At 52.8% G+C, this 12,006-nt stretch overlaps 1 protein-coding gene across 1 annotated transcript in view; it reads right to left on the bottom strand.

Annotated features, from left to right (window-relative positions):
• TMEM132E (transmembrane protein 132E) overlaps window positions 1-4,454 on the bottom strand; it is a 106,214-nt gene extending 101,760 nt beyond the window's left edge. The window contains exons 1-3 of the mRNA XM_054593096.1: window positions 4,411-4,454; window positions 2,974-3,017; window positions 877-1,042 (exon numbers count right to left, since the gene is read on the bottom strand). Coding sequence (XP_054449071.1) covers window positions 877-1,042; window positions 2,974-3,017; window positions 4,411-4,454 — 254 coding nt within the window. The remainder of the gene's footprint in view (window positions 1-876; window positions 1,043-2,973; window positions 3,018-4,410) is intronic.
• Window positions 4,455-12,006: the final 7,552 nt, after the last annotated feature.

Below are 12,006 nucleotides of genomic sequence, written 5' to 3'. Positions count from 1 at the left end.
CTTGCCTCCGTCAGTGAGTGAGAGGTAAGGCAGGATTCAAACCCTGGTTCCTTTCCCTCTTTATGTTTCACCTGAGACCGGCCTCATTTTCTAGGGACGTCTGTGCTTGCAGGGCACGGGGACGGGCAGCTGACTGGGTCACCGCCTTCTAAGAGGCCGCGTCCCGCCCCACCCTGGCCTGCCTGGGGCCCCGTCTCTGAGGCTCCCTCCTGGCCTAAGCTGTGTCCAGCTTTACCCCGTAGAGGGAGACGGTGCCCTGGTTCTCTGGCCGCCGAGTGGCCCACCTGGTCCTGCTCTGTTTCCATGGAGACAGGTAGGGTTGACTTGCCCCAAGTTGGTGCCCAGGGAAGACAACCCCTCGTTTTTCTCCTCGGCTCCGCCCACACCTCCAATGCTCTCCAAGTAGGCGAGCGCCGCGGTGTTGGCTGGGGAATACCACCAAATAAAACAGGACGGTGTTCTATAGTAAATTACTTTAATATTTATGGTGCCGTGTGCCCTGTTTCCTGACAAAGTAACTCTATTTAGTTTACAAGTGGAATTTTTCTCTTCGGGTGTTTTTGTTTTCCATCCACCCCCCCATCTCCCCTGCGCGCCCTTCACACCCCCCTCCCTCCCTGCCTCCATCCTCACGACCTGATTCCAGCCTCAGAGCGGGAGGTGGGAATCACTGACTCCCCACCCTGTTGTTACGGCCAGCAGCCTGGGGCCCGGGGAGGGGCGGCGCCTGGGCCCACGGCACACGAGGCGGTGGTGGCTGGCAGCCAGAGACAGGACCAGACCCCAGGATCCGTGTCCCACGGGCAAGGCCAGCCCGCAGAGCTGCCCCCAGCTCCTTCCCCTCAGGCCAAGGCCAAGTGGAGGTGCCTGCCCTACCCCGCGCCTCCGACTGTCCTGGGAGCCGCTCTCTGGTCTTTTTCCTCCTCAAAGCTAGCATTTACTGGGAAGGAGGTCTCTTTGAGGCCATCTCTGAGGCGCTTGGCAACTTGGTCTGCGTAGGAAGGCCAGGATGGTGGCCGCAGGTGGGGACTGTTGGCATCCGCTGTGGCGGAAGGAGCCGTGAGCGCCAAAGCGGGAGACTGAGGTGCTTGTCGCACCACCCAGGGGCCAGCTCAGACCTAGGGCCACTCTCCCTCTCTGTCACCGCCTCCTAGTCAGCTCGGCCCCATCCCTCCCCGCGCCCGTCAGCATCCTAACAGCTGACGGCACCTCCTAATCACCAAGGTCTTCCCAAAGCTCGTGTGCCCCTCAATACCCCAGCGAGACAGGGGGGATTCATCACCCTCATTTCACAGATGGGAAGGTGATGGCCAATAAAGGTCAGGGGACTCGCCCAAGGTCACGAAATGAGAGAGATCAGAACCCAGGGGTCTTGAATTTGAGCCCATAGCTCCTTCCACTTTAAAACGTGGGCCCTTTTTCTGGTCTTCCTTGTTTTCAGAACAATAGATGCTGCGCTCAGGGCGCGTGCCTGATGACCCTCGGGCCCTGAGTACCGGGGCTGGCACCTCCCAGGCACGCAGGCGCGGTCCGTTATCTCACCTGCCTGCTGGACCGGGAATCCCTGAAGGGAAAGGATGCTGTTCTACCCCTCCCCCACCCCTGCACTGTGCCCAGCACTATGCCCGAGAGAGGAGGCAGGATAGGAGCGTATCAAATGAGAGCCAGCACAGAGCGCCCCAAGTCTATCCTTGTCACCCCCCTGCCGCCACCCTCTCATGCCACCTCCTCTGCCCCTGTCTTCTGCGGGGTCTGTTTCCTACTCTCTGGCTTCTCCCTTTTTCCAGAAGCCGTTTCACCTCTCTATACCCTTCCCTTAAGGCCTCCCTTCCTCTCAAGCCTCCTCCTTCGGACCCGGAGGCCTAAATCCCAAGGTGACGCTAGGGCCCCACGGGGGGTCACAACACGGGGCCCCAGTGAGCTGCTCTCTGGGCCCCAGCCACGTTCAGTGGCCAGTCCGCTTTTCCACATGGGCGAGGCTGGAAAGGAGGCAGCCCTGGCTGGAGCCCCTGCTCCCGACCCCCTGGGCGCATGCCCTGGATCAAGCCGTCTGGGCTGAACTTGGCCGATGTTGCCCCCATTAGCTGCATGTCCTGGGGCGAGGTACTCTACTTCTCTGGACCTCAACTTGCTCATCTTTTAAACAGGGTAAGAGGAGTGCCTGCTTCATAGGGTTTTGGGGAATTTAACAAATGAATACCCCAAAGTACTTAGAGACTACTTAATGAACCTCAGCTATTACGCTTCTCTAGGCCTCAGTTTCCCGTCTGTACAATAAAGGGGCTGGGCTCTCGGTTCCCCAAGGCCCCACTGGCTCTGACATCCAGGACTCAAGCCCTGGGCGGTCGTGAGCTCTGCTTGTTTCTCTCCCTTCATGGAGTTCTCAGCGCAGGGTCACGTGCCAGAGGAATAAATAAATGGATAAATAAATAAATAAGGCCTTTCATCTGTGCAGTGCTGAATAGCTTCCAAAGTGCTCGCTCATGCATTAATTATCTGCACAGAGTCTCGGGTTCTGTGAAGCAGGGGGCCCAGGGATCGCCACCGCCGTTTTCAGAGGAGGAGGGGAAGCTTCGGAGGGGGACAGGGACTTGCCCAAGGTCGTGCAGTTATCCTCTGTCTGCCCAAGACGGGCTGGAAAAGAAGTGGAAAAAGACAGGAAGGCCAGAGAGGGCGGAAGAGGGGAGATGCTGAGCGACCGGGAGTGGAAATGAAAATGGGGCGGAGAGAGGAAATCTGCCACAACCAACCTCGGGGCTTCGGGGTTTCTCTTCCTCCTGTGGGGTTCCTCAAACATTCGGCATCTGGGGAGTTTTCTTCCCTCATGGTAACTGGGTCAGTGGCTGGAGACAGCGTCCCCTTTGCCTAGAAATTAACAAAATCTTGGGCAGCATCAACAAAGGTATGGCTCTCAGAGCAAAGGAGGTGATAAGCCGCTCTGTGGGGACCTGGTGTCCAGTCTGAAGGACTGACCTTTGAGATGGATGTTGACAAACCGGGTGTGGGTGGTGAGGAGTCTGAACCGGGTGCAGAGATAGAGCGGGAGAGTGGGAGTTCCCCGGGGAAGACGTCACTGTAACCGGGGAAGAACCGGCGCATCAGTCCTGGGGCTCAGCCCTGCCCCGCGCTGTCCCCTCCGCCCCGCTCCGCACACACACAGAGGCTTAGGCTCCCTGGGCTCCCCTTTCCCCTGCTCCCCCCAAGCTCCCATGAAGCCCCTTCGGGTTGCAGGAGTGGGGTGGGCACATGGTCTTGTCACTCTTCCCCAGGGACTGAGATGCCCCCAAGGGCTGGGCAGGGCGTGGGGAGTGGGGAACCCTGCCGTGGACGTAGGCTGGCGGTTGAGGCCCCTCCCAGCTCTGGAGAGAGGCGCACAAGGCCAGCTGCAGGGAGGCCCCCGGGGAACAGGACAGAGCTTATGACTGAAGAGGGCACCGGCGTGGCACTGGCTTAAAACCCTGGGGCAGCTGTCGCTGGAGGGGCTCAGGTCCCGGAGGCCGGGGCCACCGCTGGGGGAGGTGTGTGAGGGGGACCTGGGGCATGAGACGTGCATCCCTGGCACCATCTCTCAGTTGGGAGCCCGCTGCCCCCTCAGCCACGTGCTCATCCTCAGATGGAGAAGAAGTGAAGGGATCCTCATGGGTGCCTGGGAATCCCCAGCACCCCCGGAGGCCACACCGATCAGCGGCAGGAAAGGATCTTTAAGAGTGAAAATACGAGAGGCTTAAAAACCCAGCTTGTCGGCTGTAATCGGCTTCTGTTCTGCTCTCTCTCTGCTGGGGTCTGGGCTGCCTGGGAGGGAGATAATTTACCTCTAAGAAGCTTTATGGCCCCTGCTGCCACCGTCTTGGGGACTGGAAAGCAGGGCCGCTGCTGCCCTGGCGGTGCTCAGGGCCTGCACCCACCCCCACGTCCCACTCCTGCAAGGGCGGGCAGCCTCCAGAAAGTGCCCCCTGCCCCCGGCCCTGCCCGGCCTCTCACCCAGCTCTTCTCCTTCTCTTTGTCCTTCCTCCTTAGTGCCCCACACTCGCTCCACCCCGGCCGTTGCTCTGGGGGGCTCCCTGCTCCTCCTTCGCTGCCCCCAGCCCCGCGGCAGTGAGGACCCCGAGGAGGCGGACTAGGACAGAGGCAGGAAGTGTGGAAAAGGTGGGGTGGGGGGAAGGTGGGAGCAGCTAGGTGCTCCCTCACCCCCAAACCCCACTTGGGTCTGGCTCAGATTTAGAAAATGAAAATACAAGATGGCCAGTTCATTTGAATTTCAGATAAGCAACAAATTAAAAAACCTTTTTTTTACTATAGGTATGCCACATGCAAGACTTGGGATATACTTATACTAAAAATTAATGCATTGCTTATCTGAACTTCAGATTGACTGAGGTCCTGTATTTTATCTGGCAAACCTCACCTTACCTGCTCTGGGAGAGTCCTTGGGCATCTCCCTGGCTGGCGTGCATGGCCCAAATCCTAATACCAACCACTAACAAACAAGCACCGAGGCCCCGTCTCCCAGTGATGGACACACTGCATCACCGATGGCCTTTAGGCAACGTCAGGGCGGCCTGCAGCAATCAGTGATAGCTGGCATTGCTTTCCAAGAAAGATACACTGTCTAAACATGTGGGCATGCCATCCAGGGACCAAGAAAGTGAGGCCCAGAGAGGCGGGCTGAGCGGCCCAGGGTTCTGCCGAGAGCTGCGGCCCAGCAGGCCTGGGCTGGGCCCCTCTGGCTCCCTGCCCAGTGCTCCTCTTGCCCCGTGCATTTAGGGAGCAGCCATGTGCATCATGGGAAGGAATGGGGTTGGACGCAGCAGCCGGGGCTGAGCCGGGCGGGGCTCCCCTTGGGACAGACCCAGCCTCACGCCCTGGCCCTCACAGCCCCCCTCCCTCCTTGTTCACCCCTTACTCTCCTTTTCAGAAAAAGATTGCTCATTATTACTTGCTTCATGAAAAATCACGACCTGGAATTTACATAAAAATTTATCGTCAACACTTTTGTTTTCTGTTTCTGCCTCTAGAATAGAAGCCCCGTGACTTTGTCTTGGTCAATTGCTGTATCTCTGACCCCGAACAGAGATTGGAACGCAAGCCCTCAGTGCAAATGTACTGAGTGAGTAAAGGAAAGAATGACTACAAGCACTTAAAGGACGCCATAGTTTTGTCAGGCCAACGTCCTTCCGCCTTCTTTTGGTGGCCACATTGTGATCACCCTCTGAGGGGTCTTCTCCTCTCTCACTCTGTGTTGCTGGGTAGGTCTAACGTTTTCTCGGTCGCAGAGCCAGGTTCACAGCCCAGGCCTGGCGGTCGTGCGTTCCTCCTCCCAGATCACCAAGGGCACTGGGCCAGGCCATTCCAGGGACACCACACCCTGGGGCACTTGCTGCCAACGTGGTAGGATGTAAACCTGTTGCTGCTGGTGGGAAAGCATGTCTGGGCATGTTGCCTACACAGAAGGAAACGGAGAGACGGGTTCCTGGCAACATTGTTGGAGCACCTGGATCCAGCTGCGCCTGAAGCCCCGCTTAGGCCTTCCAGCTACGTGCGCCAAAAAGTAACCTTTCCTGCTTCAGTCTCTTTGAATTGTAATTTATTATTACAGCTGGAATTATCCTCATTAATACAGATTGGAAAAAATATCTTAAATCATCTTTTTATTTCCATTCAGCATTAACAGGACCTGGCATGCAGTAGACACTCAATAAATGTTTTGAGTGAATAAATGATTGCAAGCACTCAAACGGGATCAATCATGTCTAAACGTTAACAAGTTTTCCTTTTTCTGTGAAGACAAATGTCCAGCACACGTGATGCATGCAGCGAGTGCGGGTGGATCCCAGGTGCGTGAGATCCACCTCCTCTTCTCTCCCTTCTCCTCGTTTAACTTTGCGGTACAGGGCCCCCCTCAGAGCGCCGCCCACTTTATGCCTCCCCAGCTCTCATTTCCTCCTCCTTCTTTCTTTCTCTAATTGCCATGATTTGCAATTTATTATCTAGAAGAGGTCCATGTCCTAAGTCCCCAAACAACCTGGGGGGGGAAAAGGTGCGCACTAATAAATAAAACCGTAAGTGTTGGATTTGCAAGTGCCGATGGGGTTCTTCCTACCATGTTGCTTATACGAGCTATTCTGTTCCACATTATTCTGCAGGAGAGGGAGGGAGCAGGGCGCCTCGAAAAGTTCCGCTGGAGCCGCCTCGCCCCTGGTTGCCTCGGGAAGCAGGACATGGTATCTGGGGAGCAGCAATGGCGGTGCCGAGGCTCTCGTCTTCCTCTCGTCTCCCAGTGCTGGCAGTTGACTGGGCGTCAGAAAAGGAACTTGACATCATTAAAAATTTCAAACACATGCAAAAGTAGAGACAATAATATAATGATCCACTATTTACTCATCAATCAGCCTCAATAACTCCCGGCCAATCTTATTTCATCTCTACACTCACCCACCCCCTCCCTCCCTCCCTCCCTCCCACACCGTGATTGCTTTGAAGCATATCATTTTATATGGAAATACTTTAATATGCATATCTAGATGATAAACACTCTTTTAAAATCATATTCATAATCCCACTGTCACACTGTGGGCAGGCTGTCACAGCGTGACCTCCAAGGAACCATGCCTCAAAGTGCTCACGCCCTTCTGATGTCCCCTCCTACATTGCCTCTGTGTGTGACAAGGTGACTTTCTTGGCGCAGGGGACACTCACAAGCGTGATGCAAGGTGGAAGCTCAGAGTGCACTTGCCCACAGAGTCTCTGCTTTCTTGCTGCTGGCGCGCCTGCCACCCTGGGAAGAAGCCCAAAGCCCAGGCTGGCCCCCTAGAGATTGAGAGACCAGGTGGAGGAGAGGAAGAGCCACCGCCACGGGTTCTGTGCAGTCCACACATGCGCGTGAACCAGCCGCAGCATGTGGGACACTTGAGCCATCCCAGCTGACGCCTGCCCAGACTGTTGACTCACAGAGCCATGAACCAACAAAACAGTCCTTGATTTATGTCACTAAATCAATTGGGGTGGTTCATTATGCCAAAACGGCTCACTGAGGCACACACCAAAAACTGAACATTAATTCCTTAATTTCATCGAATACTTTATCGGTGTCGAAATTTCCTAGCTTGTCTCATAAACATTTTTTTGCACTTTGTTTATTTATCTCAGGATCCAATAAGATCTACATATTTTGATGGATCCATGTGTCTCTCAAGTCTCCTTTAACGTATGGTTTCTACTTCCAATGTATATATATTTTTCTCTTGGAATTTACTTTTTGTAGCAACTGGATCCTTTGTCCTATAGATTCATTTCCCCACAATCTGATTTTGCCAAATGCTATGGTGCCACTTGCTGTGTTCCCCGTCCCTAAATTTTCTTAAACGGGCAGTTAGATAGATCAGGATGGTTTGATCAGATTAAGGCTTGATTTACTTTGGCGTTGTGTTCTTCCATCAGGAGGTGTCAATATCTCCTTGTCTTTCGGTCACAGAGCTGTCCATGACCCTGTCCCGGATAGACTGATCCATTAGTTGTTACAAAATGATACTGCCATATTGTTTCCCAGCCATAGTACTGCTTCTCTAAAAATAACATTTTCTTTATAAAGTATTTGGCTATCGATGGCTTCGCTTATGCCGGGAAGAGGATATGTGTTTCTTTTCCTTTATTTGCCAGTTTCCAAAAGAATGAGTTTGTTCCATAGCATTCTCCAGAAGTGACTGGTGAGGTTTATTTTCTTCGATTTTTTAGTAGTATTACAAACTCACAGATTGAAACATTTGGATGTGTTTTCAGAGTGCGCTGTCCTTCCTGCTGCTTTGGCTGCGCCAGCGTTGACGGGTGGGAGCCTATGCAAGTTGATTCCTGTGTCATTTTGACACAAATCCTGTAATCTTTGCTAATGTTTGACAGCTTCCTTGTTTCTGGTATAAAGATATTCTGGCTTATCTTGTACTTTTCCCTGTCCTACTCTTAGAATTAGCTCTTTCTCCAAAGATACTTGATTTCTTTGACATGGTTACACGTGATATTTCACAGGTGGAAAAAACTTGGGTGAGGTTCTGTTGTTTTTTGTTGTTGTTGTTGTTGTTGTTTTTTTTTTTTTTTTTTGGTTAGAACAGAAAAGACAGAAATTTTCTAGGAAATCAACTTGCTTGTCACGGACAGGCAGCTTTCCCGGCGGTAAATTTAAAACATTCTACCAAGTAAGAGCGTATCATTCGGTGTTTGCACAAAGCAACAATGACAAGAGGTGAGACTTCTTGGCAATCCCCTGTTTTCCATCATGAGGAAGAAAGAGATCTTACCTTTGTACCCAAGGAGCAAAAGACAGAGTGAGTACCTAGAGCTGGTCGACTCTAGGTACTGGAGACCCCAAGTTGGGGAGGCCCTCGGAAGCATGTCTTTGGGTCTGAGTCCTGAAGGGTGCCCTCGGACCGACGTCACAGAATGTGCGTGACCAGCCTGGGGAGGCTGGGCCGCGAGTGGCCGGTGAGGGGGGCGGCGGGGGTGCCTGAGATCTAGCACCCCCAGGTCAGAGCACTGTCCCTGTTACTGACCCTAGGAGCTGGCTTTCCTCAGGTCCAGTTTTCTCATCTGAGGACGGGGACACACGAATTTCTCCTGAACACTGAAGATTAAATGAGCTGCTCAGATAGAAACACCAACAACTTGTGCTGCCTGGCCTGAGCCGCTCTCCTTTGTTTTTCCATCCTTGAGGCACTCTCTGCCCCCTCGGCTACTTCTGTTTGGTTTTTTCTCAAAACTGAAGTGGTGTTGAAAGCCCTGTCCCTTCCCTTGGGGGACAGATTGAGACAGAGAGTCGCAGAGGGACACTGGGAGACTTCTGCCCAGAGGCGCCAGAGGAGCCCGTCAAGTTCGCAGAACTCCGTGTGGAGTGCAGGAAGGTCTGCTGTCGGTTTCCTCTGACACAGGCGCTGGCCTCCTGCTCTCCATGACGATGAGGAGCTTGACTTGACAACGCCGGCAATAACAGTTACAGATCACGTTGGCGGGCGCTTTCCGAGGGCCGGGCTCCGTTGTGTTATATATGTTTCTGTTGGTTCAAGCCACCAGTATCTCCCCTCTAGGTTAAGCACTAACTCCCCAGCCGGGCTCCTGGCCTTCCCCTGTGCTGCCTTGTATCTATTCTTCACAAACTGTCCAGAGAGATCCTTTTAAAACGCGAGTCAGATCATGTCACTCCTCAAAGGCTTTTAATGTCTTCTTATCTTACTCTGAATAAAAAGATAAAGCGCATACAATGGACTACCAGCCCCTCGTCGTCTGGTCTCTCACAATTCTCTGATCTCATGTTTACTCCTGCCCCTCAGCAGCAGCCTCTCCGGCCACTCAGCAAGCACAGCCAGCCGCAGAGCCTTCGCCCGTGCTGTTCCCGTGTGGGGAATGCTCCGCCTCGGCCCCGCTCTCTCACATCCTCCAGGTCCCTGCACAGAAACCACCCCCTGGGCGAGTCCCCGCTTCCCTAACTGTTCTGTACAGAACGGCCCCCTCGGGCCGTCCATTTCTAGCTCCGCTCTCTTCATAGCATTTCCACCACCTACTGTATCACATATTTACTCTTTTGTACTATCTGTTCTGCTCCCTACAATGCAAACCCATGAAAATAGGAATTCTTATCTGTATCATAAGCCCATATAACTGTGACAGGTACATAATAGATGGGTAATAAATATTTGTTGGGAAAGTGAATGAATATTAACTCGTTTAATAATCTCAATAGCCTTCTGAGATAGGTTCGATTTTTTTTCTGTTTTACAGATGAAGAAGCCACGGCAGAGGTATAACTCTTTACACCCTAACCAGCAACCAGAAATTTGCTCAAGACACACGACAAGTATGTGGAAAAATCGGGCTGACAAACCCCTCTCCACTTTCCTTTCTACCTTCTCGGCCGTGGGAGTTCAGGGGGCCCCTCCTCCTCTATGCCCAGCTGGGCTTCTGCCCCGCTGTCCTGTCTGCCCCTCTGCCCTGGAATCAGGCTGGACCAAGTGGAAGGACACTGGAGGCCCCCTGTCCTCCGTGCCCGGGTGGCCATCTCCACTTGTCTTTGTCCTTCCTTATCTGCCCTTTCACTTTTCCATGGTTTCAGTTACCTAGGGTTAATTGCTGTCTGAAAATATTAAGTGAAAAATTCCAGAAACAAACAATTCATAAGTTTTATTTATTATTTAGTCCTCATCCAAGGATATATTTATTGATGAGAGAGAGAAGCATCGATGTGAGAAGGGAACATTAATTGGTTGCCTCCTGTATGCTCCCTGACTGGGGACGGAACCCAAAACTGAGGCATGTGCCCTTGCTGGGAATTGAACCCGCAACCTTTCGGTGTACGGGATGACGCTCCAACCAACTGCGCCCCCTGGCCAGCGCACAACTCCTAAGTTTGAAACTGCACACTGTTCCCAGTAGCGTGATGCAATCCTGTACCGTCTCGCTCCTTCCTGCCAGAGACGTGAATCATCCCGTTGCCCAGCGTCTCCGTGCTTTATATGATATCTGCCCATTCGTCACTTAGTAGCTGTCTTGATTATCAGATTGACGGCCACAGCATCGCAGTGTTTGTGCAAGTAACCCTTCTTTTATTGCTATAATTATTCTATTTTATTAATAGTTATTGTTGTTAATGTCTTACTCTGCCTAATTTATAAACTAAACTTTATCATAGGTAGGCGTGCTTAGGAAAACACACAGGAGAGCATATAGGTGGGGTTCTGTATTACTCGCAGTTTCAGGCACCCATGGGGGCCTGGGGCAGCTTCCCCCGCGGAGAAGGGGCACTGCTGTGTGCTGCCTCCCTGGCTGCCCCGGGCCTGCTTAGGCAGCCCCTGCAGAAGGCCTCTCCGACGGCCCAGAGCGCTCAGCCCGACGGCCCAAGGCTGCAGAAAGGGGCCGTGGAAAAAGTCAAAGGGGGAGGGGGCAGCCTGGACCATTTCTTCGGTCCTCATGAAAAATTTCCCATCTCCACCCAGAGACCCGAGAGGCCCGGGGCTGGGCCGCAAAGGAGAAGCCCTTAAAGCCAGGCGGTTGGACAGAGCCAATCTGACGCCATCATTGTAGCAGAGCTGTGACAAGGTGACTAACCACTCCTTTGTGGCTTTTTGTTTTCGCGTTTTAAAATATATGTTCAGATTTACACACAGACAAGTTTGCGCCTTGTAGCATTTAGTCCTGTGGGTTTGAGCAAAGGCAGGGCGTCACGCCCCTGCGGCCTCGGTCAGGACGCAGAACAGCGCTGTCGGCCCTGCCTGGCCCCCTGTTGCTCTCGGCGCAGTCAGGCTCCCCTGCGAGGCCTCGCTCCCGCAGCTACGGACGACGTTGTGCGTCCCTCTTCTAGAAAGGCATAGAAATGGAAGCCTGTACAGCCTTCTGACTCAGGTTTCTTTCACTTAACAAAAATGCACTTGTGATTTGTCCATGGTGGCGTGGCAGGGATCAATAGTTTTTTCCTTTTGATTGTTGAGTAGCACTCCCTTACATGCGGTGGCACTCCCTTACGTGGCTATACCAAACTCTGCCTATCCAGTCACCCACTGAAGGACGTTGAAACTGTCTCCAGGTCCTAGCACTCACCAGTGAAGCTGCTCCACACGTTCTTGTGCAGGCTTTTGTGTGCACGTAACTTTTCATTTTCTTGGGTAAATACCTAGGACTGGGATTGCAGGGTCATGTGGTCATGTGGGTTATGCTTAAATTTACAAGAATCTGCCAAATTATTTCCCAGGGCGGCTGCACATACATTTTGTTTTCCTGCCGGCAGCAATGAGAGCTTTGACCCTCACCACAACCTCACATTGCAGTTTAAAAAAATTTTTGGCCGTGCCAGTAGGGGCATTGTGTCATATGACTAATGATGCAGAACATCTTTTTATGTGCTTATTGCCCTCCCTATATCTTCTTTAGTGAAATGTTCGAATGCCCTTCCATCAAATGCGGGGCCTCTTTCATGTATGTTAAATTGTTGTGTATCCTCAAGACGTTGCTCCCTTGTCTGAGGGACCTGGG

Source organism: Pteronotus mesoamericanus, unplaced genomic scaffold (assembly GCF_021234165.1).
Source record: "Pteronotus mesoamericanus isolate MK-2021 breed Mesoamerican mustached bat unplaced genomic scaffold, CSHL_Meso_final scaffold_408, whole genome shotgun sequence".
Lineage (NCBI taxonomy): Eukaryota > Metazoa > Chordata > Mammalia > Chiroptera > Mormoopidae > Pteronotus > Pteronotus mesoamericanus.
The sequence above is the reverse complement of the archived record's forward strand: the minus strand, read 5'-3'. Positions and strand labels throughout refer to the sequence as shown.